Below are 26646 nucleotides of genomic sequence, written 5' to 3' on the forward strand. Positions count from 1 at the left end.
CCTGTATCACTATCACAACATGGATTCATCAACCACAACCTAACCAATACTTGAAATTTAAGGTAATTTTACTGATATCCATCTAGGATGATTTTCAACAGATGTGTTGGGAAATATCCAAATCGATATTCTTGAACATCAAGCACACCTAAAAATAGCATTATAGCATATTTTATATGTTTCTAGACAATCTGAACATCATGTGCAACTTGCAGTGTAGTGCCATGAGAACAAGTGTATCCAAAAAAAAAAAGAGTCAGATTTTCAAATAGCATTATTTGCAGTTTTAAAATGGCATGGCTAAAATAATTGCATGTTGAGGAATTCAAATAATTTAAAAGTGATGCGCTTTTATATCCCCCATCCAATAAACACCATTCACTACTCACCATTCTGCCTGTCTATATGAAGGAACTAAAGTTGCTGCACTGTGGGGTTGGAAGTAATGCAAAGTTCTTCAGTGTGACAATTTATTTAGGAAGGGAATGCGTCTTGGTTTGTTTCTGCAAAGAAACAAACTTAGCAGCTTGTGCACGGATTCAAAACATATGGACCTGTGCATTCAGGAAGAACACTGTCCCCTCCCCTTCAAGGCCACCTGCTAAACATGGCTAGATTCCCATTGTGCAGACAACCATGTATCTAATGCCCCCTAATCACAGCCATTAGCCACTAGCGTAGCTCCACGACGCTCTGTACAGAAATCACAATCCGTGCTGAGGGCTTTATCGCTAAGATGAGCAAAAATGAACAGCAAGAAATGCTGGCCTGATTCATTCTGTACAAAGTGCATTTTCAAGGGCCTTCTTGCAGCACATTATGGATTTTTAGGAGAAGCAGGGAGAGAAGTAAGCCTATAACCACAGCAATATCCTGTTTTTGTTGTTCCAAAATCCTGCCTTGATGAGGTTCAGAATGCCATTTTTCTTTCTCATGACATGAAACCATGGTTTAATATTTTCTCTGCCTCATCAGTTTTATTTGGGTACATTATCCAGAAAGCCCAAATATTTTTGCATGATTTAAAATTACACACAACATAGGCCTACAATAAATACATGAATAAAACAGTGACATAAGCAGTAGATATTAGTGCTCTGTAACATGGATCATGTGTGACTGATCATTACTTATCATCATGAGCATTAAAACATTGTCACTACAACTGGCCTATCAACTAGAGGCAGCTGCACAATAAGTCATCTGCACTGTAAAAGGGAATATGTGAGCATACTCCCTATTTGCCATTAAATAAAACGTTAATTCTGCATGTTAGTTTGTAAATATAGTATTCTATAATAGTTACATTTTAACCACATTTTGGACATGGACTCTACCTATTTAATATTTTGGTTAAAATTGGTTTAGTCAGTTGTTATTCTCAATCCTTATGTTTGTACCTAGCTGAGAAAAATGGGCCTATATGGGCTGTATTATAAATGAATGTATCGACTTAGCAGAGGTTAAAAACTGTCAAACCCTTTGCGGTTGGGAACATTTCTGTGTTGAAACAAAAATTTTGATTTAGAATTTAGCATTAGCTTGTTTAGTGATTGCGGGGGTGCTAAAGTCAAACTTGCGAGCAAGCTGAACTTCTTGCATCAAGCTGTGTTTGCTTAAGGGTTAAGATTATCATTGGCACCTTGTTAGAATAGATTTAAACTGTTTATGATCCATCTTCAATTAGTTTAGCAGAAGTGCCAATGTGTAAGAGTTAAAATTCAATTTGCCAACACAATAAGCTTCTTACGCCTGAGGTAGGTTTTCCCAGTGGACAGGACATCCCAGCTGTTCTTTTCTTTGAATTCTTTTATATTACAAGTTTTTAGAATCAATTTAAACGTTTATGTCCAGCTTTAGCGGGTTAAAGACAGCGCTAACCAAATGTAAAACTCGCTAGCTGATGCCTATCCTCCTAGCTCTTAAGACGTTGTTGCAGATTTTACCTGTGGGGATCAGGGAAAAGATATAAAAGCTACATTATTAAAACCGAATATCAGATGTTCATTTCCAGCTTCAAATTGTTTAGAATCAAATTGAGCTGCTTAACACTGAAACAGTAATTGTTAATGAACACCACATCTTTCTCAGGAAAAGGTTTAAACAAATCCCTGCTAGAATAGATTCAAAAGATTTTTTTTATGAAATTACCATTAACATGACTAAATGACAACCTAATTATTACTTTTGTTTATTTGTTTAAAGACAGACCGGATTATGTTTATAATTAGTTTAACAAAATAAGCTCAAAAGCAATTGGTGTTTTTTTAGTTGTTAAAGTTACATCGTTTCTATTCAAAATGTCGATATCTACACTAATTTATTGGTAAAATTCGACCTGTTTGTTTTATTAGTGTGATAATGATAAATAATGAACCACTATGCTCCTCCTCTTCTCAGTATATTTTTGTAAAAAAAAAATAAAAAATAAATGTCAGACCTAATATTAAATCCATTTGATATTAATAATGCAGTCGTGTCACACAGACTTGGCATGTGTTCAGTTGAGCAAAACACAAGAATTTAACATCAGCACCCTGAAGCCAAAACAGCCCAAACTCAGCCTCAGACTGTCTCGGGAAGGGATGTTTGATTATTCATGAGTCTTCCTCAAATTTAGAAAGCAGGAGCAGGAGCCAAACAAGCCTCCATGATCTGTCTCATGCAGACACACTCGGCATCCAGCGCTTTCACTGCTCCGTCCTTCTTATATAACTCCTCTGACATCACGCTTCTCGTGCTACGACCCATGTGTGACGAGTGCTCTACTCCTGTATTTGTGAACCATTTAAAACGAGAGCTTGTTTGGATGCATTTTCCAACATTAAATCTAGTTTTGTATTATATGTTACTTAATAGAAAGCCAATGAAAAAAATATGTAATATTGTGTGTGAGTATTTTTGCAGAAGAGGTTTGCATGCACAACAACGATTTCTAGTATGATGCATGCAGCTAAAGAGAAAACGCTCACTTGTTACACTACATTGCATAGACAGACGTTTACAAAAGTCAATGTTCTTTTTACCTGCCTGGACAGATTGCCTGAAGTGCCACTTATGAAGGATCAACTACGCTGAAAGCATGATAACCCAACATCCTCTTGTTAAAAAGAAAGAAGAAAAAGATATTGTGCAGGTGAATTTGATCAACTGCAGCAGAATACACACTCACGCCCTCTAAACTCCTCTTCTGCATTTGGGAGACTGCATAAGAAAGTATAGTGGGTGTATGGGAGCGTGAGAGAGAGAGAGAGAGATAGAGAAGGAGAGAGAGAGAGAGAGATAGAGAGAGAGAGCGAGAGTCAGCAGGGGCAGTGTGTGCGTGCGGCAGTGGAGGGAAGAGAAAAAAGAATCAGTATTCTGAATGCACTGATGGAGACAGTGGGGAGGCAGTGACGTGGCCGGAATAATCACAGGTTGGCAAAGCACTCACGAAACATCTGGGACGGAGAGAGCTCCCCCTCTGTTTCTTTAAACACAGGGCACTTACTTGATGTAACAGTCACGCCCCTCTCTGATGGTGCCCATGTCCCATCCATTTGGGGGTCCTTGGGAAGCACTCCAGGTCCCTGAAGGGGGCGGCCAACCTGAGGATTTGGTCCTGTGGCTGCGGAGGAGCAGGGGCACGAAGAGAACCACGTGAAAACCACATAAAAATGTCTCTAAATCAGGAAAACTCTTCAAACTTCGAAGGGGGTTAAAACAATATGCGATTATTCCAAAAATACAACAATATCCAGATCCCAAAATAAATAAACTGCACAGACATAAAGTGACTCAAGCCAAGTGACAGAGGGGTTGTCCGATTCCAATGTGACAAACAATGTTCCATAGGCGCAGTTCAGTGAGTGAATACAAATCAAATTAATTACATAAGCTGGATTCACAGGCAGAGTTGTCATGCCTCACTCTTATGCTTGAGAGGCATGAAATTGGCTTTATTTTTGGATGCCGGCGGAGTCTTTATAAATAAAGCCCGACGGCATCTTGTTCTTAACCACTTATTATAGTGACTCAATCTCAAACCAATCTGATAACCTTTCTTTGACAACATGTCACCTGGCAAGCACGGAAGCTATTGTTGTAACCAAGGATAGCGACTCTCACAAAAGCTATGAAAACCGAGCTCTGCAGAGTCAATTCTTTGTGCCACAAGTCGTCAGAATTGAGGATTTCCAGAAAACTGGGGTGGGTTAGAGCATATTCATCATATTCATGTCTTTGATGCATCCCCTCCTTTAGTTTTTCCATTTATCGCTGCCTTTGTGTCTGCGCACCGAGGATGCTAAAAAAGTGGTAGCAGAAAGTTATGTCACTTCAAAGGCTTGTCTGCCATGTAACAAGGCTCTTCAAATTCATTATTCAAAGCTCCTCTTTCTTTCCTACTAAAATGTTTCCCCCAGTTACAGTACCAATGATAGTGAATTCTGTGCAGTTGACTTGTATAATTATATGAGAGTGTGTCTCACTGTCTGTATTTGTTTGGGTTCAAATTGAAACCTCATGAGGTATTAACAAAAACACTTGTAATCTACAAGTTTAAAATAATTTTCCAAACACTGGGAAGATGTATTCAGTAAACCTCAATAGCTGCAAAATAAGACAAAACTTAAATAGCCTTGGCTATTGAAACAAAGAAAAACACAGGAGACACTGGATGCGTTAAAACATCCTAGATTAATTCAAAAAGTCGTAATCCTACAGAGAAACACAATCCGTTTTGTGTGTAGGGAACCATTAATGATGTTTGCTCTTCCCATTTGGTGGCTGTGAGATATGCAATCCCTTGCAAAAGTATTTGCACCCTCCAACCACCCCCAACTCAGCTTTTAACCTATTTTGTTATATTCCCACCTGTAATTTAAATGTTATCTTATTTTTATGTGATGAATCTGCACAAAGTAGTCTAAGTTGCTGAAGTGAAATGAGAATAATATATAAAAAGATAAAAGAAACATAATTGGCATGTGCATCTGCTATGGAGTAGTGCTGAGAATATAAAAAATATTTTAAAATAGATTTTATCATTTATATTAAGATGGTCTATGTCATGTTAGAATTATACTTTTATGTATTCCAGTAGGTTATTTTTCAGCCGTTTCTCATATTTATCTACAGCTGATTGTTAAAAACTGTGCCTGTGAGACATTGTTGGATAAAGCTTTGATTCAGAGAGGCCTTTTTGTGATGACTTTATAAAAAGAAAATCATTAAAAAGATAAGTATCATATATTTGCATTGCACTTAAAATATCAAGATATTTTTGGTCCATATCGCCCAGTCCTACTATGGAGCCATAGAAGAGTTTTGATTTACTTCCAAAAGTCACGTAATTAGTGAGAAGAAAATCTGCCCGTGTGCAATCTAAGTGTTGCATGATCTGTCAGTAAAAAATAGACCTTTTAGGAAAGGCTCTGGATGCTGAAGCACCACTAAGCCAGAGGCATCACACCATGAAGACCAAGGAGCTCCAAACAAGTCAGGGACAAAGTTGTTGAGAAGTACAAGTCAGGGTGGGGTTATGAAAAAAATATCCAAATCTTTGATGTTCTCCTGAGCGCTCCATCAGATCCATCATCTTCAAATGGAAAGCACATGGTACCACAACAAACCAGCCAAGAGAGGTGAGCCCGCCTGAACGTTCAGACCAGGCAAGGAGGGCATTAGTCAGAGGGGCAGCTCAGAGACCAACGGTAACCCAGGAAGGAGCTGCAGAGCTCCACAGCACAGACTGGACCATCTGTCCACAGGACCACAATAAGACATAGCTGTGCTCTGTGCAAGAGTGGCCAAAGAAAAGTCATTACCTGGTGGTAAAAATAAGATAATATGTTTTAAATGTTGCCAATGGTCATGTGGGCTACTCCCTAACTGTATGGAGGAAGGTGATATGGTCAGATGAGAGTAAGGTTGAACTGCACATAGAAAAATGCCAAGTGTGGTGCAAATCTACCACATCCTATCGACCCAAGACCACCTTCCCAACAGCGAAACACGGTGTTGGCAGCAACATGCTCTGGGAAAGTTTCTTCAGCAGCACGGACTGGGAAACTGGAAAGACTGGAAAGATGGATGGTGCTAAATACAGGAAAGGATGGAGGTTCACCTTGCAGCAAAACAATGAGCCGAAGCATACCGCTAAAGCACTACTCGAGTGGTTTAATGGGAAACATTTAAATATGTCGGACTGAAAATAAAAATAATAAATACGTCCTCAAAGTTGTAGGTATGTTCTGCAAATGAAATTGTGCAAACTCTCAAACAAACCATTCTAATTAGATGTTGCCAGGCAGCAGAACATGAAAAATGCGAAAGATGTGAATACTTTGGGAAAGGCACCGTAGCCTAACTCAAGTAACTTTGCATAATCAGATAAACAAACATTTTTCATGAGCAGGGATGAGCACAATCTTCTGTGCTTGAAAAAACAACAACAACTAATGGCTCTGAAATCAAGTTTACTTATCATTCCTGTTCATGTACTCGCCGGTATTAGCACTGCAGCACAACTAGCTGCAGGAAATGATAAAAGTTGTAATTTACACCTCTTGCAATCCAGTACCTGTCATGTTGTGTGTCTTACTGATATTTGGCTTAGACTGCATAAAACATGTGCGGCAGAATGAAACCTGACAGGTAAGCCGAAAGACAAAGCATGCCCTCTGGTAAGCGAGCTCCACAACAATGTTAATGAGTGGAACGTCTGTGAAACTTAAAAAAAGTAGTGACTCCCGTGATTCGCTGCATCTTAGCGGGAAGGCGCAATGCAGTGAGGAAATGGGAAATAATAAGGATGTGCTTTTAATTTTGAAGTCCTGGAGGTGTATTTATAATGACATTAGCCTAACAGCAAAAACAAACTGGGTAAATAAATAAAAATATTGACGGTAAATTGTTCGTTTTGGTTTGAAATGACTTAAAATCATTAGACAGTTTAGTTTGATAGATATCTGTGCTTATTATGAAGCTCATTCAGCTACTATGTTATTCAGTTAATATGTACAAATAACAGTCTTCAGGATGAAAATGCCCCCTGGCCTGTAAATCATACAGGATGTTTCCATCCTTGTCCACTTCCTTACTGGTTTATTTTTACCCAGAGATGACATTAGATAGTGATTTAAAAGACTCAAGTCCTAGACCATGAGTCTGAGTCAAGCCTCACCTCTCTGTTTGTCCAACATAAATACAATTCAAGTTTAGGTTTCAAGTCTTTGTGAGAAATGATCATCTCAGACACTATTAGATCTACATCCATCTCTTTCATAAGTCCTAGAACTATACACACAGCCATGCTAACTCATTCAGTGTTTGATGAGGCCGATAAAAAGCCCAAGAACCTCCTCGTAATGATTAAAATGCCCAAACTATAAAAACCACACCCTTGCAGGGTTATCTGGCATTTCTCCCAAAGTCTACAACATAATAAGGCATACTTACAGTTTCAAACGACGTCTCTTCAGGATCTTTCTCTGAACTGAAGGACTGTTCCAAAAAATCTGTGTTCTCTGTCTCTGAGCCCCAGCGTGCTTGTAATAACGCTGCAGTCAAAGATACAATGATCTTTGATTTCTTTTGTCTGCACATGGGAGGAGCAACATGCCACCGAGTCGCAGCAGTCCATACTAACCAAGAGGCTCAAAGGGTTCACCCGCTGCCGGACAGTGAAACCGATCTTCCGCATCAAGCATTAATAAATAATGCCGGCCCAGTCACATCGGACTAAGTAATCAAGCTCTAAGTAGGCAAGCCATGCTACACAATTCATGAACAGGTTACCCAAGAGTCACCGCAGGACAATTAGAAGTAAAAGGGGAGCTAAATGTAGGTCAGTGGGGAATTTCTTTAACTTAAAAATGCTTGTCGGCATTATAATTTATAACGTTCTATAGAGCCTACTCGTTTCCCTAACTGACAGCAGCCAAAAAGCAATCTTTAAACTACATTAGGGCCAATGGAAAAAAGGGAATCAAGCTCCTTGTTTGGGATATGAAGAATCAATACAATGCGTCAGTAATATGTTTTTACTGTCACAGCACCAAGCAGCTTTTTAGTATCTGAAACTGAATACGACCGGAGAATGTTTCACGCGTATTCATTCATTTCTATGTCTTGGGAAACACGTGTTTATTTAAATAAAGACTTTGTAGTGTCTGAGAAATGGGGAAAAAGATCACTCCCTAGCGTTTGTTAGGACAAACAATGTGCTGCAGTCCGTCCTGAATGGAAGAGGTTCATTTGAAACCTCCGTATTTTTCAACACATGCCTGTCACAGACCAACATTCTGCTGCCATAAAAGGTGAAAATCCTGCTCATGAAGCGAGTGACAATGCATTATAGAGAAGGCTACTGCTCAGAGGAGCAACATTCCTACACAGACGCTGAAGTTAGTTTGAATAATTAACACCAACAATCTCCAAAGGGGCTGGCAACAAATGTCTGCCGTTAACCCACGGAGAATGCAATAAAGCTGCTCTTTCATGAGGTATTCAGAGCATTATATCCTTTGACAAGTGCTTTGCGTCAGTGACTCCCATCTGCACGTGGCTGCAAGTGATGTTTATGCGCTGATTGCCAGGGGACCAAACCATGAATTCTCTTTTAAGTTTCCCAGCATGCACTTGGGGAGGACAAGGGAATAGCCTTAGGTCAAGAAACCCATAATAATTGTTGCATTAGTTTGCATGGCCATCATATCTGAAACATAAAATCACTTTCATCCCACGTAGTTAATTCGATATTAGTGAGCTTATATTTCACCTAAGACAGTGATGACAGCTTCTGCAGAGTAAATATAGTCCTGATCAGAGGTTTACACCAGCTCATTGTACGCATAAATGTCATAATGAATTTAGGCTTTGAAATTGTTTATATCCTTAAAATAACCTTTTTCAAGCTACGACAGTCATACAACTTACAGCTTCGATATATTTTAGAAACAGTAAACTTGGTGCGCAATGTTAATTTCATGCAGATTTCCTTCAATCCACACAGGTTTAAAATTATGCATACAGGCTCAAATACATAATTTTACCCCCACTAATATTTTAATTAATGTCTTTAAGCAAATTGCACCTTAACTGCACATTTTTTTGTAGCCTCAATAACCTTTTGGTATAATTCTGATGGGATATTTGAGTAATCTTATTTGCAGTAAACCTCCTTTAAACCTGTCGACATGCTGGCACCAGCCCAGCTTTTAAACCGTGTCCATTAATTTTCAGTCGAGATGATGCAAGTGCCTTTCCAAAAGCTTACTGTTAGCCCGCTTCACCTTCCAAAACAGTTTTGTTGTGTATTTAGGATTATTGTGTAGTTGGCACACTCAAGTATGTCCATTCATCTGAGCCAAACAGTCACACTCGACATAAAATAAACGTCCCAAGACCTTTTGGAGCAATCCAGGCACCATCAAAGTTCTAACCTATAAGAAACTGGAATATGCCAGAACTCCAGTGTCACCAACCACAGTGAGATGAGTTTAACAACAACATGGACCAAGATAATTCTGTACCATGAAACGTCTTCATGCAAGTCTCAATCTGGTTTACACTGACAGGGCAGGCCAAATGCCTTCTGGGGAATGGTTTTGAGATTGGGAAAAAGGCGGAGCTGCTGGCAACAAGACGTTTGTGACAGTCAATGTGAGGCTTTCAAACAGCAGAAAAATCAACTGTGAAGCACGGTGGAGGCATCTCTGCTGTGGTAGTTGAGCATTGCCCAAAATGGATAGAGTTTTAGGGAAGCAGGACCACCTCAGTATTCTCAGCATGGACAAGCTTGGGTGTTTCAACAGGAAAATGGTCTCATGCACACATCAAATCTGGTTTTGGAATGAATGATTCCAGCTAAGGATGAGCTCCACGACTGGCTCAAAGTCAGCCCCGGTAAAAACGTATGATCAGTCCCTAAATGCCTGGTCAATGCCAAGAAACCAAGCAGCATAGATTCATGATTAATAAACAATAATTACAATTTTTTCCACATGATTTTAGTTTTTAATGATTCATTTGAGTTATTGGTGTATATTTGTGCCTGGCAAATAAATATGCCATTAATCCCAATGACACATTTGTGCAAACATCTGACAAGGACTGTAACAGAACTTCCTCAGTTTCATGCATTTTTCTGATAGAAGTAGATAAAATGAGCCGTTATTGACTATGAATGTCTCCAACCCACCTGATGCTGTGAGGTTTGGTACCCTATTGTCATCCCAGGCAATGTGTCTTTTAAGCTGACTGAAAAATAACGATATGCGTTGCACACTTGTGTGACAGGAAATACAGCAAATATCACTTCAGGTGCCTTGAGAAAGACACCGAGGAGGGCGTCAGAGTTTTTGTTTTTTTTTTCCCCCTCAGTGGTCTTGAAATAAACAGACATTTATGCAGAGACACACTGTTAATGTGATTCTGCTTGAATATGAAGTCTGCGGAGAGACAGAAATGCCCATCTAATGAGAGGAAACCGAAGAGATGAGCAGAGCAGTGCCTTAGACAGAGAGGAACCTTTCTGATTAAAGGATTTCTCCTCCTGCTCCTCATTTTGAAGGCGCATGAAACACCGTCTTTTTTTTTTTTTTTTTCGTGGTGCATCTGCCCTCTGCTTGAATTCACCAACCTCCAACATGTCTCCAAGCCTTTGGCCAATATAGCAGCATGGCTTAAAAAACAGTCAAATCTGTAATTTACATCCCGCTAGTTAAACGTCAGTGTGAATGCTCCAGAAGTCAGGTATGCTATTATATATATTTATCCTACTGTCTATGTGCCTTCTGTCAGTAAACGTAGAATGCTGTCAGCTTTGTTATTTACTGATAACAAGTAGAAGAAAGGGGCTGTTCTTTGCTGATATGCAAAGAGATCCTTACTTACAAGATGACAGTTACACAATGAGAACGCATCAGTGCAACCAAATGAAATGAGGCTAGAACAGCTATGCCCTACAGATCATCACTTTACAGTAATGTTGCAGTCTTCTGCACAGCAACATTCACTTTAAAATTATGTTGTCTGTCTTCGCTAATAGCCCAGCAGAATTTTGCATTGCTGTGTTTGTCTTTGGTAAAGCTCAGATATTGTTGCTATGGGCAACCACACTATCCTGAGCAGCTCTCTCGCTCTCTCTCTCTTGCTCTCTTTTTCTCTCTTACTCAGATATATATATATATATTTATATATATACAATTTTTAACTTTATAAGATAGACAACCAAAAAGTGCTGCTTAATTGTGTAATAATGGTGTAATTGTGTGGAGATGACGTATTCTTTTAATCTGCTCTGGGGCAGGAATAAAACAACACCTGGGAATCTGGGAAACAGCCCATCCACTACGAATCACTATGGTAAGCAAGGGAGTAAGTCTCCTGCTGGTTCCATCTAACCTGACAAACGGCAAAGCACTATTGTAAAAAGGAGTTACTGTTCAAATTCAGAATACCCCTGTGGTTTTTCTTACTCTGCATGATATCAAGAATTTACAAGTCTATTCAGCTCAGCAATGGAACAGCCAACAGTTGTTAATGAATTGTACCACTCAAGGTAAGCGCATGTTGGAATTCCTTTGTTACTTTTATTCTGACATACTCTTTTTAAAACCATTATATCTCCTTTTGTGGATGGAAATTCCCTTTATTTTGACAATTATTGCCTCTGGTATTGGATTCTGTGCGGATGGAAGGATTTTTGCTGGTACGTTTTTACTTTTGGACATTTGTTATGGTGCATAAATACAGCAACCACGTGTTTTTTTTTTTATTAACAACTGGAAGCAGCTGAGCAACATCACAAAAGCTCAAATAATACCTCAACCACAGCCCCAAATCCCAGATGAGTTGAAAAGGAGGCACCATGGATGCAGGGCAGGGGCAAAGAGGAGAGAGAGAGAAAGAGAGAGAAGAACGATGTTTAAACCATCTCTTCGATCGATTGTGATGGGCAATATGAGATAGTTGGGAACAAGTTGGACGTACTCCAAGCCCCTAACAAGGACCCAGCCAGAGTATTGGGAATGCGGTATTATCTGTTTCACTCAAGACAAGGCTGCAGGATGATATCCCTGACTCTGTTGTATCCCTGCGTGGCTTTCTGACCATACAACAAGACAGAGATTTCAAGAGGAGTGGAAAAGCAAAGGAGTTGGATTGGTTGTGCTTGTGGTGTAATCCGCAAGGGGACTGGTCACTGGTGATGTGGGGTGTATCAGGGATGGACAAAAAGATAAGAACAGGGAACCGGTGGACTTTGTGGCATAGTGTGGAAACAATCGTCTCGTGTTGAATGTGAATATTTCTGGAGACAACAGGAACAGGTCAAACGCTTTTTCTATCATGGGAGAAGAAGTGAAGTTGTTGAGGACTATAAATACCTTGGTGTTCGGATGCAACTGTGAAGCTGCATCTCTGTCTACAAGAGGGGGATACAGCAGACTTCAATTCTTGAGGAAGATAAGGGTCTTCAGTGTTAGCAGCAAGTTGCTACATACCATCTGTCACTATGTTGTACAAAGTGTGATATCTTCTGGCATCATCAGAGCCAGTGACTTAAAAAAATGTTCAACAAAGAAAGAAGGTTGTCTCTGTTCTGGGGACTACTCTATAAATTTTGGAGATAATTCTGCAAAAAAGGAGGCTTTATAAAATAAAGCATCAAAGTTTTAGACAACGTTATAGACAACCCTAAACATCCTCTTCGTCAGACTGCTATACAACAATAGAGTGTCTTGATTCAGAGTCTTCCTCAGCTACACCTTAAAGGCATACTATGCAACATTTTTCAGTTAATTAATGTGTTCCATACCGTTTTGGATGATTAAATGAGTCATTTCAGGTTGAACAAAGGTTTTCTCGGCCGCCCTGGGGGTCTGTGGGGGAAATACCGCACTTGCAATTGCAAGAGCTCACGGCCCGCACTCACAGAAGTCTCTATTTACGGCGAGAACTCCATGTGTTTTTGCCCTGCCATTCACTATATGCACGCGCGAAAGCCACAACAAAGAACCGCGTGTTAACGTCAAATAAACATGCAAGCATATCGAGTTTTATTATTATTATTATTATTATTATTATTATTATTATTATTATAATTATTATTTATTTATTTATTTATTTTTATGTTGGCGAGACGCTACCGCGGCGCGGCGGCGGTGGCGAGGCGGTGGCGGTAGCGTCTCGCCAACATAAAAAAATAATAATAATAAAACTGGCGAGGAGGCGGCGGCCTCGGCTCTGCCGCGGCTCGGCGAGGCGGCCACCTCGCCAAGATAGCGCTGCGGGAAGCCTGATGTTCATACCTTCACTGTGTTAGTCATTGTTTGTACTGCCGTTTTTTCCACTTTTCGTTGCGTTCGCCTGTCTGCTAAGCTCAAAACAACCGCGCCTGGATTGACGGAGGAACCAGAACAGCTGAGCATCTTTACCACAGTGCACTTTTACTTTCGCCCTCTGGGGGGAGCCTCGCTGGAAAATCAACCCCGGTTGCATAGTATACCTTTAAGACTGCTACAGGAGATCATTCCTGTCTACAGCTATCAGCATCTTCAACAGGTCTTTGAAGAAATCTGCGTAACATGAGTCACAACAACATTTAATATGCCTTTGTGAATAATAAAGTATTTTTGAATTGAACTCAATTTTATTAATGGGACATAAGATTTTTGAGATTTTACAACAACATTACAACAGCAAACCTTACTGCAAAACTTTACTATAATAATATCTAATTTCCTTTAAACTAAATTAAATTAAAGTAACAACTTTACCAACTATAGCAACACATTTACTCTATAACAACTGAGATGGATTTTGCTGCATACTTTTCCCTTAAACACTAGCTTTTATGTCAAGGCGCCAAATGACAGTGCAAAATTAATGCTTGCGCCCTCAACCCCAGCCAGTTGGCTCCTTTTTCTGACCCAAAGCCAATTCTGAGACTCATGCCAAAGAGCTTGTGATTTTATCGACTAAGTATATGATGAAAGATCTTTTTGGTTTTTCCTATGCTCTGATGAGCATGGAAGCTAATCAATTTCTGTCCAGACCAACGATTTCCGGTGTGTAAACTTTGCTGTCCAAACATGTTGAACAATGGATCAAAAAAATAGATAGTACTCAAGAAACAGCGCCTGGAGGGAAGCAAACAAGACTTTAAGAATTGGGCAAACTATGAATTCTGACATAAAAATTATTAGATCCTGATACAACTTTACTTAACAAAATTAAATAATTTATTGTATTTTCACATACATGAAAGCTATATAGTTTGATTCAATATTATTTATATAGTCATCTCAACACACTATACAAAGTTAAATTCAATCAAATCATACAGACAGATTGCTCAAAAGGTTTCCTAAGAAAACCCAGCAGTAAAGCCAAGCACCACAAGGACTTTCCTATAAGAAATCAGTGTGGCTCCTTAGTTAGCAACGTCTTATGGGCTGCCAACAAAGCCAGCACAGATTGTTTTGAAGCTTTTTAAGTGAACTCTTTAAAGTTGTACATGTAGTCTGTCAGTTATGATTTCTCCTGAATAATTGTTAATGGAAGCATTGAGTCAAACTTTCCATCGATTAATGCTGTGGCCCCATGTTAATGTGGAGACTTTGTGCAACTAATCAAACATATTTGACCAAATCCTATTTTTTTTATCACATTTAATTGTGTGTGGATAGTGTTATAATTTAAGTTGATCAAATATAAAATAGAAAAACCTATAAATAATACATACAGTTAAGGGATAAGAGCCCATTTAAAAAAAATCTTAAAGGTGTAGTACAAACTGTTTGCTTTTCCTTTCTTTTAATGACTGAACTAAGGCCTGTTTTGTTTTTTTGTTTATATCATTTCAAACTTGTCATGTTTGACATTTTGAATACACATAATAATGAGGGCTTTATCTAATTTATGTCTCTCATGCTGCAGGGGGAACATTTTTAATGCATCTCGCCCTTTAAAGTGCTAATATTTGTTTAACTGTTTTGGGTTATGCCAGTAATTGTAAATGTTATTGCAAAGAAATAAAAGCAAAAAGAAATGACACCGAAGAACAATGAAGATACACAATACAATGAAGAACATTGTAATCAATTGATAAATGGAAAAAAAATGACATAATGAAATGAGTGATCAATAAAATTATTTGGGAGAATAAAGAACAGTAATTAGCAGCAGCCCTAGTCTCTGTCTTATGTCTATTTATGCTATCCATCTTGTTGCCCATGCTGTTAAGCTGTACTCAGTTAAAGGTGCTACTGGCCATTCTCAGTTCTCTAAGCACAGTTTTCCATGCTTACTCACTCCCAGCCGTCTGCCTGACCAGTAGCTGATCAAGAAGTATCTAGCTATTATCTATAAAAGTCCTCTGTAAAGAAAACTTCAGGAAGATAATTAAAAAAAATAAATTGGACAGTTTTTCTCTTATTTGCTTTGTGAGTGATGAAGAAGCTATTATTTACTCATTCTCACATTGTGTCAGTCCATTAGAGTTTAGCGAAACTTGTGTTTGAACGGTAATTGACAATATCTGCATAAATTTGTAAGGCTGACGCTCATTACTTCATCCGCGCTGCTGTTGCTGCCAAACCATTCCCAACACCCACAGAAAGCATCAAAGGAGTAACGGCGCTTAGCTCAAGTTGTGCGAGAGAAGAACAAAGCAGCACTTTGGTCAAAAGGCTCAAACTTTGTTTGCTAGAAAAGATGAATAAAACGAGGATTTTTTGTTATCTTTAGCTAGAAGAACTTCCAACATGGAAATGATGTCTGCATTTCACCACAATGTAGGAAATGAATAAAAATGACTTGCTTTTGTTTCTGAAAACATGCATGTCTGGGGGAGTGGAAGGTGGGAAGAAGAGATGGTAGAAAGCTGCATGTCTAATAGCTCTCTATGCATGAAGTGGCTTTCCCTGTTTAGCCTAGCTAGCTTCCATCGTGGTGTGCTAAATCCTTGCTGGCAGCTCAGAGTGGGAAAAACAAAACATGGAATGGAAAGGTGCAAATGTAGCGGAGCTAACTCGTGATCAGAGACAACAGTGCATGACATTATTAACTGTGACAGGATAGTGACGTTGGTAGTCCACTGGGAGCCACATAATGCACGCCGTCATGGAGGGAGACTTACATTTGTATCATATCATGGTATATTTATAGTTCTGTAATGATTGGCAAAAAATTTTTTTTACAAAATGAGCTGGTTGTAAAGTTTGTGCAACAATGTTGTTTTCTATTTACATATTCTTGGCAAGTGCAGCGGGTTGATGACTCAGAAGTGAGACTCTGTTCCAAATGGCCACTGCTGTGACACATAATTTCTGTGTCACATCGAGCACCTTGTATTTATGATCAGCTGTTCCCTCCACCAGTGGTCTGTGATGTTTCTGATGGAGGCTAATCCCCAGGTAAGATTAATGTCCACTGACAGACTCATGGGCTCACTAAGTGAGTTGTCACTCCTCACAATGAATAAAGCAATTCTTCTGAGCTGGATTCCTTTTTCACTTACAGTTTTCTCATACACCAGATCTATTAAATGAAATATATTTAAGGGGAGAAACAGAATAAAAGTTGTTTTTCCTTTTTATGTATCCTTGTATGATCCTCTGTAGTGATTTGCAAATCAATGCATATGTTCAACCACTTGTTACATATAAACTACCTCTGATGTACCAAAGCCGAAGATGCTGAATTATTAAAGGTAAGAAGAAGAAAAAAACATAATGAATAGCATTTCCATTTGCTTAGTAATAATTTCCCTTAGGGTATTAAATTAAACATTTAGTGATTTGAAACATGGTGCATGTATCCTCTAATACTTAATACAGATGCTGTTATGACAATATAAAGAAACAAGATCCCTGCACTGTCTGGACAAGTTTGCCAAAGTGTGGAATTTTGTGTTCTCCAGATCTGGATACGAATGGAAAAATAATACAGAATATGGAAAGATTCCAGACTTTATTTCCCATTGCATTATCTAAAACACTCATCCATCCATCCGTCCGTCCATCCATCCATCCATCCATCCGTCTGTCAGTCCGTCCATCCATCCATGCATCCATCCATCCATCCATCCATCCATCCATGCATCCATCCATCCATCCATCCATCCATCCATCCATCCGTTCATCCATCCATCCATCCGTCCATTCGTCCGTCCATCCGTCCGTCCATCCATCCGTCCGTTAGTCCGTCCATCCATCCATGCATGCATGCATCCATCCATCCATCCATCCATCCATCCATCCATCCATCCATCCATCCATCCATCCATCCATCCATCCCTTTTAATTTATACATTAAAAATTAGCTCAAAAAGGGCTGAAAACTTTGAAAATGTGATTTCTGGGAAAGCGTACAGTCTTCACATAAACATGTGCAGGATTTCGAAGTGCTTAAGCAGGGAAACAAAAATGATTTGCTGCATGAGAAATGTATGAACTTGGATGCAAACAGTTTTGACAGATGAATCACCCTAGCTTAAAGCAGCTACCCCCGCTGCCATCATCCACCTCCCCTTCCCATTCATTCCACATCATACATGACTGCACAACTTGCTACCTCGAAAGATCATTTACTCAGCATTTCCAAGGTGACAGCTCAACATGTGAATCCCGTGTCCCGGGTCCTCATGGCAGTGCCTCCGAAACACACGAACACGCCACATTTCCGGTAAACGCGCAGGCACATTTACAGTCCGCTTAGTACATGACAGTCGAACTCACCCTGAAAGCTTTGGCATCTTGACAAAGCTGAACACATCCATGTGTGCTGCAGACTGCAATCAACCTACACATGCAAAATCAACTTCACTCCCGAACCATTGTAAGGCGTTGTTTCTTTGTCCATAAATAATTCAAAGGGGGGTAAAAAAAAAAAAAAAAGTAAGGTTTCCACAAGTCAGGTGTAGAGATTAGTCGTTCTCCCTGAGCCTCTGCATGGCTGAGTGATTGCTGTGTCCTCGCCTCAGCAGCACAAATCCGAAGCCCATGGAAAAGGATCTGGCAGCGCAGCTTCCCCCGGTTACATCCTTCAAAGCATGTCTCTGTTAGCTGTGCTAAGCCACCTTCATTTAATTTCCATCGCAGTGGAATGATGTGCGGGAGCCGCACAGTAACAACAGCTTTGGAGGGAGGCAGATAGAGCCCAGGCGAAAGGAAAGGGAGGGGGTTGGCGATGCTGGTGGGAGATGAAAGTGGAGGAAAGCAAAACAGGAATGTGAGATGAATGTGCATTCAGAGGGCACAATATTTGCAAATAACGGGTGCCGTCAGTTTCCTGGAATCCCTCTTCCCAAAATATGGCTGGATCACATCTCAGCCATTTAGTGTTTGCTTTTTTTTTTTTTTTTGTCTTTTTCCGGGAAGAGAGAGAATGTTGAAAAATGAGCCAGATGGATGAGATGGCACATCCAAATGTACTCGCAAAACGGCGTAGGAACAACAAGAGCAGCTGTTGCGTTATGAGGACCTAATGTGTCCCCCTCCCCGGCTGAGGTCTCTGCCTCACAGCTGCACATCACGCTGCCTGTACTGTACGGCGCATTCGCTTTGACCTTTCAATGTAGTGCAGCGGCTAAATGCTCACCCTCAGTGCTCACGAGGAGCCTCCAAACATTTCCACGTCCCCTCTGACACAAACAAACACGGAGCAGAAACAATGCTACCAAAAGAGAAGGAAAATAATTAACATCCAGACTGAAATCCGTTAAAAGAATCGGGCGAGAAAAAGGATTTCAAAAGGCCTTAGGAAACTAATGTGTTTTTTTTTTCTGTACCCACACTTTTATTTTATTTTTTCAAAAATGATCATTCAAAAGGTGATTGAAGTGGACAGGAAATTGTACATGGTTTTAAAAATGTTATATCCAAGCCCCCTGAGTCACTTTGTGCAACATTTGTACAGCTGCAAGTCTTTTGGGCTATTTCTGACGCTATTTATACCGGGCTTTGTCCATGCCTGCTAGGTTTGTACGTTTAGAAACAACATTTTATGCCAAATCTTGCAAAATAGCTCAAGTTCAGTCATATTGGATGGCACCCATCATCAGACGAAGAGTCGCCACAGGTCTGCGGCCCCAGAGAGCAGGAATTACCCTTCATTAATTAAACACCACAGATCCGGGGCTGTTTAAAAAAAAAAAAAAAAAACACCACATCTTTGATCTGTGGAGGTTTCATACTTTTTTATGTGCCACCGACAGTTTGGATAAAAGGAGTGTTTGAAAGTAGTCGGATGACTTCCTTTGTGATCCGAGCAAAGCAAAACACACAGACAAGACAACACGACATCAAACTTTAAAAGCATTTGCTCCAAATGCCAAATGACTTGTTTGAATTGAGCTAATTGCCACAAAGGGACTTTGATTGGGAGACCGTGAAGTCAAGACAGTTAAGTAGTCTGTAAATTCTGTTTGAATCTCAGTTTGAAGCGCAGCACAATAAGGAACAGACAGAACAGTAAAAATGTTACCTGATGGCGCAGAGAATAAAAGAATATATAAAAATGTCTCTACAGCAGAATTCTGAGCAGAAACAGTAAAAGGTTACAGAGCTGCTTAGCACCCACTTAATGCTAAAATGCCACAACATGTAAGAATCTCTGGAGTGAGTCAATGTGCCTTTGCTGAGAGTGATACACAGCATAAAGAAGGTTGTCACGTCCGCTCAGAGTCAAGCTTAGGTTGGTTCTAAGTCATGGAAAAAGATGCAGATCGGTGGCGCAAAATCGCGACGTGAGCTGATGCGATCGTTTTGAAGATATTATGTTAATACCATTCTGAAACCAAACCCATGTGCCTCAGAGGATAAAAGTGGGAAGGGCATTTTAGGAATGAACAGAAGACACGGAGGATTCTCTGAAAAGTGGAATGACATATCCAGTGATCGGCTTCCAGCGCAAACCACAGTGTCCGGTGGCAACAGGATTGAGAGGCTCAGCGTATTCTGGACGCTTAGGTTTGTCTGTTTGGGACTGTGGCCCAGAGGCCAGCATGAGTGGCAGAGGATATTAGGGTCAGACAGAGGCGTGATCTAAGGCGACTATGGCTGAAGCTCTGACCGATAAAACCCTGCTGTCCTGCTGATCCCATTTTTTTTCATGAGTTCCTTTTAAAATAGCTGATTCCAGATATTCTGGGACACTTGGCTATTTAAACTCAGCAGTGTGTCAATTTTGCAAGCGCTGCATTCGGATCACATTGCTTGCATTTAGAGATATAAAAATATATATATATCCATGCTGCTAAAGAACATCAGAGAACTAAATGGAAATGATCACAAAAACAAAAAAATATATATATATCTTGAATATAGTGCCTTGCAAAAGCATTGACACCCTGTACACCAAACACTTGTTTGTTTTATGAACATTTTATGTAACAGACCGATGCAAACTAGTGTGTTATAGTGAAGTGAAAGGAAAATTATAAAATATAAATTTGTAGTAAAAACTGAGTAAATACTTTACAGGACCACCTTTACTCCCTACAAACTTTCCACAATCTAACAAAGGTTTGAATTTTTAATAGGCCATTTTAGCACTGTTGCTTTCTAGTTCTGGCTGTACGTTTATTTTTTTAAATCTAAATTGGTTTTCTTGCCTTGTATTTGGTGTCATCCATCTTCACATCAAAACTGACCCGGTTCCTTTTTTTCTGCTAAGTTTGCTGGTTTTGAAAACATGTTTTGCTGAGGTGATGGAGTGTCAAGGGTTCTAGATAATAAATATATTTTTTTTCTGTCATTGCATCATACATTCCAGATGATTTAAGCCATTCCTCAGGGAGCAGTGGGCTGCCACTCTGCAGCACCGGGGAGCATTCTGGGGCTAAGGGTCCTGCTCAGAGAGCTAGGCAGTCTGTGAGGTTCAAACCCAGAACCTTGCAGCCTGTCCAGGACACCAACACTCTGTTCTCTCACCACTAAGCTACGACTCGCCATGTCTGGTGTGGATGCCTTTTTGGGTGTAAGGAAAAAATTAAAAAACGGCTAATGTGATTTTGGGCAGTGTGTCACTAATAGAGCTGTGAATATCTGGAGTTCTTTGCTGCTTCTGTTTACAGATATCCTTGTCCGGCCTGTTGGTATAGGTGGACAGCCATGTTTTGGTTGGTTTGCAAGACTATACTGACTTTCAGGGGATGAATTAAAGCTCCCAATATTGTTTTATTCCCTTACCCTTCTTTAAACTTAATCGCTAATGTATCTTCAGTCTCTCTTTGTGTTCGCGAGGCTGTTTGTTCACTAATATTCTCTAAAAAACATGGATTCAATCATAGATTATTATAATCATAGATTATACCAATTAATTGATTTCTGGTGGCAATTGGCCACACAGGGTTTCATTTAGGGAGTCCTGGTGAAGGGGATTGAATGCGTCTATTTTCAGATAGTTTCGGTTGTTATGTATCAAAGTGTCCACACATTTTAGGTTGTGTGAATACTTTTGCAGAGTGCTGTGTAAAAAAACAAGAACAAACACAAACCTGATCTTCAAAGGGGTCTTTATTTGTGAGCATTTGCAAACCTATACCTGGTCCTGAGCCACCTCAGCCTCGCGCCTATCCCGATGTCTCAGCGTGACACTAATTATGCCAACGCTATGGCTGATTCACTCAGTGAATTAAACTGCCTTTAGTGCAGAATTTTAATGTAAGCCCTGGCGCGGCTAATTGGGATAAGAAGTCAAGTGTTACCTGGCTGAGTTGTGCTACGCTTTGAACAGATTATGGATTTGAAGTTCGAGTTTTACCACACCTGCTGATATCGTTCACTGCATTAGTGGCAGGCAGCAGCTCATTATGGCCGAAGCGAATAAAACCTCGTAATGAGGACACGATGGTCGACACTGTGGCAACTGTGTGTAAGGATGATCCACGAGCAATAAAACACACGCCAGACATGTCAGGCATTGTTCAGTTCATCATCTGAAAATTGAAGAGGAATTGTCCCTGCCAAAAATCTAACAACCGCACAAGAAAACAATTATAGGTCACATTTGCAATTTGTCACAATGTGTGTGGGGGACACGGTGCGCACACGGCAGCAGGTTTTCTGGTCGATTGAGAACCACAGCACTATGTGCGGTGGAAATATAAACCCTGCACGTCACCCTGAACACAAAATCCCCCAAGCAGCAGCAATGTGGTGGCAGCATTATGCTGTGGGAATGCTCTTCTTCCGTTTTAACAGGGAAAATGGCCAGAGCTCATAGATAGCTGGTTGGAGCTAAATTCCAGGCAATCGTTCAGGTAGATATGTTTAAAGGATGCAAATAACTTGAGGGTGAAGCAGATGTTTGCCTTAGACTGTTGAAAAAATATATATACTGAGAGAGAAACTATGCATGCATCGAGAGAAGATGTGAACTTTGCAAATAAAGTATTGCCAATAAGCTAACTGGAGACATTATTGCTGTCCACTCCTAACAGCTAGCACCTCTGTGCATCAGAATCATGAATGCTGTCCATCTAAATGTCTACAGTTATGCCTAATCTATTTATCCTGAAAAAAAAAAACATTGCCCATGATTTGATAAAACAGCATCAAATATTAATTCCTGACTGAATTTTCCAACAGTGAGACAGTAAAGAGTTATTCTATGCTGTTCTTTTTTTAACCATTTTTAACCACGTTAAAAATTAACAGCATAGCATTTTACTGCTAACCAAAGTGACCTGAAGCTTCCGGAACATTTCCATGTCGTTTTTCTCTTTATTTTTGGGAAAAATGTCTTCAATTGTAATAGCTTCAAAAGTAATTTTGAGGCAATAGCATGATCTCTACAACAGAACCAATCACAACTGGTGTTTAGTTTTATCTAGCATGAAATGCTTGCTGTCGGGTTGGTCCAAGTTGGCATTAGGTTTTGTCTCAAGAGAAGTTGACCACAGGAATGTTTGTCTATATTTCCAAAACACAGTATTGTCACAGTCTAATATTAGAACTATTGAGTGGACAGTGTATTTCCAAATCAATACTAATGAGACTCCTGCGTCATAGTTGGACGATGAGTGAGGGAAACAATGTCACTGTTCATTCTCTGAACGTTTATTGATGAACTGCTAGATTTCTGCTATTAAACATCCGGTCAGAGTGTCTGGAAGGCTGGGCACTTGAAAGAGAATCAGAACATGTCTTAAAAAGTATGTCTTTTGGATCAGTAAGCATGGTCATAGTTATTTTCACTGGTTGATAATATCATAGTGAAGGGGCACTTAGTCTTGCATGAAAAGAATTTATCTGAAAGCTGTCTGCATTGAGTGCATTCTTTATTCCTCATAACAGAAAAATCAACAAATAACACTGCTTGACCAGATGCTGCATAACCACATAGCACCTGTACGAATGCCGATTGCTTAAATTGTTTTTATTGTATGTTTCACCAACCAAGCAAAAACAACCTTTCTGCAAAGGAAAAACAAAGTTAGAATACGATAGTATGAAATTATTAGATGAAAGCCTCGGCAATTTTTTTAAAATAAAAGGTTTGTTTATCATATATTATGTATACCCAAATATGATCATGTTTAGACATACATTTCACGTCAATTTTTACAATACTGTGAAATTCAAGAATTCTAAAAGTATACAGAAAAACGGAGGACAACACCTCGTATTTTAATTCTTTAAAATACAATAAAAAAATACATATCAATTGAGGAATAATTTAGGTTATTCCCACATTCATTTCCACTTAAAACTGATAAAATTACACGTGAGCATATTGCATCAGGTGGACCTGATCCTAGCATTGTTACTCTGTTAATTTAGAAGAAGGTTTTTTCTCTTAACCCTCAGACATGCTTTGCTTCTGACTGTTGGAGAGAAGGTAAACACCAGGGTAAGACCCATAAAACCCATAAAAAAAGACTGTAGCAGCATATAGGCTATATCTGGAAAGGGATTAAAACTGGTCTTTCTACTTTCTAAAGAATAGTCTACAAGTGAAGGATATTCTAAATAATTACCAGAAGGTCCAGGTCTGGCTGTCCAAGCAACTTGCCCAAAGACGGCCAAAAACACCAAAATGTCCTCAAGGGACCTTGAGGATGCTTTTGCTATGATATGAATGTATAGGCCTGTGCAATCAGAGAGAGTCTGCACACGCTTAACTTTCATTGGAAGTGTGCAAGGAGGAAACCTGTGCTCCAAGAAAGGCATGATGGCCAGACGGCGGGTTGCCAGAGAGAGCACAGACAAATATCAGGATTTTGGAATTACTGTTCTCAGAGAGACGCAATGAGTCTAAAACATAACTATTTGGACACCAGAACAGAGACCATGTTTGGCATAAACCACATAAAGCATTGCAAAAAAAAAAAAAAAAAAACACCCCTCAATGTCAACTGTGCAGCACAGAACTGAAAGTGTTATGGTTATAGCATGTTTCACCACAGCAACACCTGGCCATCTCAAAGAACCAGGCATGAATTCAGCGGGTGCTTGAGGAACTGTGAGACCAGCGTTAACACAACAGGATTGTGCAGCATGACAATGATCCAAATTGTCCTCCTGTGTTAAAGCCCCCTTGGACAGGCTGACAATTGGGAAATGGAAAACCCTGAGTCAGATCAAAGCCCAGATCTGGATCTAATTGAGATGTTGCGTGATGACTTCAGGTCGGGCTTTAACATGCTAGAAACATCTCACAGCTGAAAATGAGAAACTTTCCTCAGACTGATGTCAGAGGCTGATAGATGGTGTATCAACTAAGGGAGAAACGCTTGCTACTTTGGGATATTTTTTGTCAATTTACTTTGTTTAAAGAACAATATAAGGTAAAGTTAATCGTTTACCCAGACGTTAATATCCTTCTTTTCCAGAGATAAAAAAAGATTACATATCAAGACGTGAACTTAATGAAAGACTCAACATTTAGTGGGGTCTCCTAATTGTTTTCACATCATCGTATATGTCAAGTCTACTAAATCTGTATCGTCAAAGAGCTTTGTATGCACAAAATGCAAAGCTTAAAGAGCAATATTCTAAAATAATTTCCAATGCATAAATTAGCCCCTGAATTTCATGCAAAAACTAGCCTTGGTACTTTCATATCAGGAGATGTAACAGCCACACATAATTCTTTTTAGTGAGCTCAAAAGTCGACATAGAACTCTGTACTTACAGAATGACAGTAAAAATGCCAAGATCGTTGTCATCTGGGTCCATAGTTGGTGACAAGTCTAATCAAGTCTGATGGAGGGCTTGTTTCAGTTTCCCCTGTCCTGTCCGTCTTAATGATGAGCGCTTGTGTTCTTTCTTCCAACTACAAAGTTTCTCATGGCTGGATTTTGACTCAATAGCCAACTGAGCCGCGTCTGACTCGGCTAGTTATTATTACATGCAGCGGGCCCCGTCCAAGTGAGTGGCCGATGCCCCGAGGGAGGGGACCGCGCTTGTCGCTCCTGCCTTGGTAATGAAATAACATCACATTCCGGGCCAGTGCATCAGAAAACACACAGAGAGATCAATGTGGAACAGCTGGACTTCAATGGGTGGCTGTGCTGGGTTAAGGCTGTACCTCAATAAGCAAAGCTCTCACAGAAATGCAGCTCTTTATTTATTTAGATGCTTATGCATTTTTTTTTTTACAATAACACTTTTCAGGAGAGTGTTTGAGATGCATTTGAGTGTAGCCAGAACTAAGTACAGTAAATGTTGCTTCACACACAAAAAAAAATATATATAAAAAATATTTCCTTCTCCAAAGTACAAAGCATTTTGAAAACGGCATGTGTTTTATCATCCATGAGAGCTTAGAAATTAAGCTTCAGCCATAATCCAGACTCTATCACTGTCCGCCTGCCAACTGTCACCCCGAACTGAGCCAGAACTAAATCCTATATAAACCACAGAATTAGGTCCACGTTACATAGTAGCCATCAGGTAGCTTATTTCTAGAATCTTATCAGATAAAGTCATTGCTTTATCAGTTAATATAGCAAAGATTAAATTTAGCATTTTATAATGTGCCTAAATCTTGTAAAATCTTCTTTTTTTTTCAAACATTTTCACATCTCTTTTCACGGATCCCACTGTCCCACAGCTATTCTATTTTAACATCATGCTTGCTGACACTGGATTATACCATGCTGATTCCCTCATGCATGAATGGCATTCACAGTCTTCCATTAGTTATGAAGTGAGGCACGTGTCTGCATCTGCAAGCAAATAGAGCCGCTTGCATAACACATCCTATGCCAAGTACACAAGGCAACGAACGACGAGTAAAAGTTTAGTTCGCAAAATAAGAGCAATGCAGCAAACAACCGGCAGACATTTGGCACCACAGCTCTGGGGTGAGCACCGTGCCAACCCCATGCACCGTCTCTGTTTGTACGTCCAGTAGCTAAGCACGGCCATATGGCCCCGATGAAGTGCGGTGTGAGGTTATAGCAGACCTTTCTGGGAGAGAAATACTGCACATGAATCCGTCCAATAATTCGGCCCGGCACTCGCCCCTGGGCCAGAGCGCACTGCATCGGTGGCCTGTTTTTCTGTGTCACACAGGTCGCAACACAAGCGGGGACAGAGGATGAGCAAAAAAGCAATAACAATGCACTGTGTTTGCTGTTAAGAATCACGTTAGGCATGCTGTCTCTGGGTTACAGCAGGCTTGATGTAAGAAGCGTTTCTGTACTCG

The 26646-nt window shown here is 39.9% G+C and overlaps 1 protein-coding gene across 3 annotated transcripts in view; it reads right to left on the bottom strand.

Annotated features, from left to right (window-relative positions):
- frmpd4 (FERM and PDZ domain containing 4) overlaps positions 1-26646 on the bottom strand; it is a 66070-nt gene that overhangs the window by 35725 nt on the left and 3699 nt on the right. The window contains exons 1-2 of one of the 3 annotated variants that reach the window (XM_012873257.3): positions 25129-25317; positions 3491-3607 (exon numbers count right to left, since the gene is read on the bottom strand). In XM_012873257.3, coding sequence (XP_012728711.2) covers positions 3491-3607; positions 25129-25172 — 161 coding nt within the window. In that variant the 5' untranslated portion in view covers positions 25173-25317. Of the gene's footprint in view, positions 1-3490; positions 3608-17726; positions 18162-25128; positions 25318-26646 lie in introns of those variants that run through there. The other 2 variants (XM_021321844.2, XM_036139231.1) reach the window with 2 other exon arrangements.

This window comes from Fundulus heteroclitus, chromosome 7 (assembly GCF_011125445.2).
Source record: "Fundulus heteroclitus isolate FHET01 chromosome 7, MU-UCD_Fhet_4.1, whole genome shotgun sequence".
Taxonomy (NCBI): Eukaryota; Metazoa; Chordata; class Actinopteri; order Cyprinodontiformes; family Fundulidae; genus Fundulus; species Fundulus heteroclitus.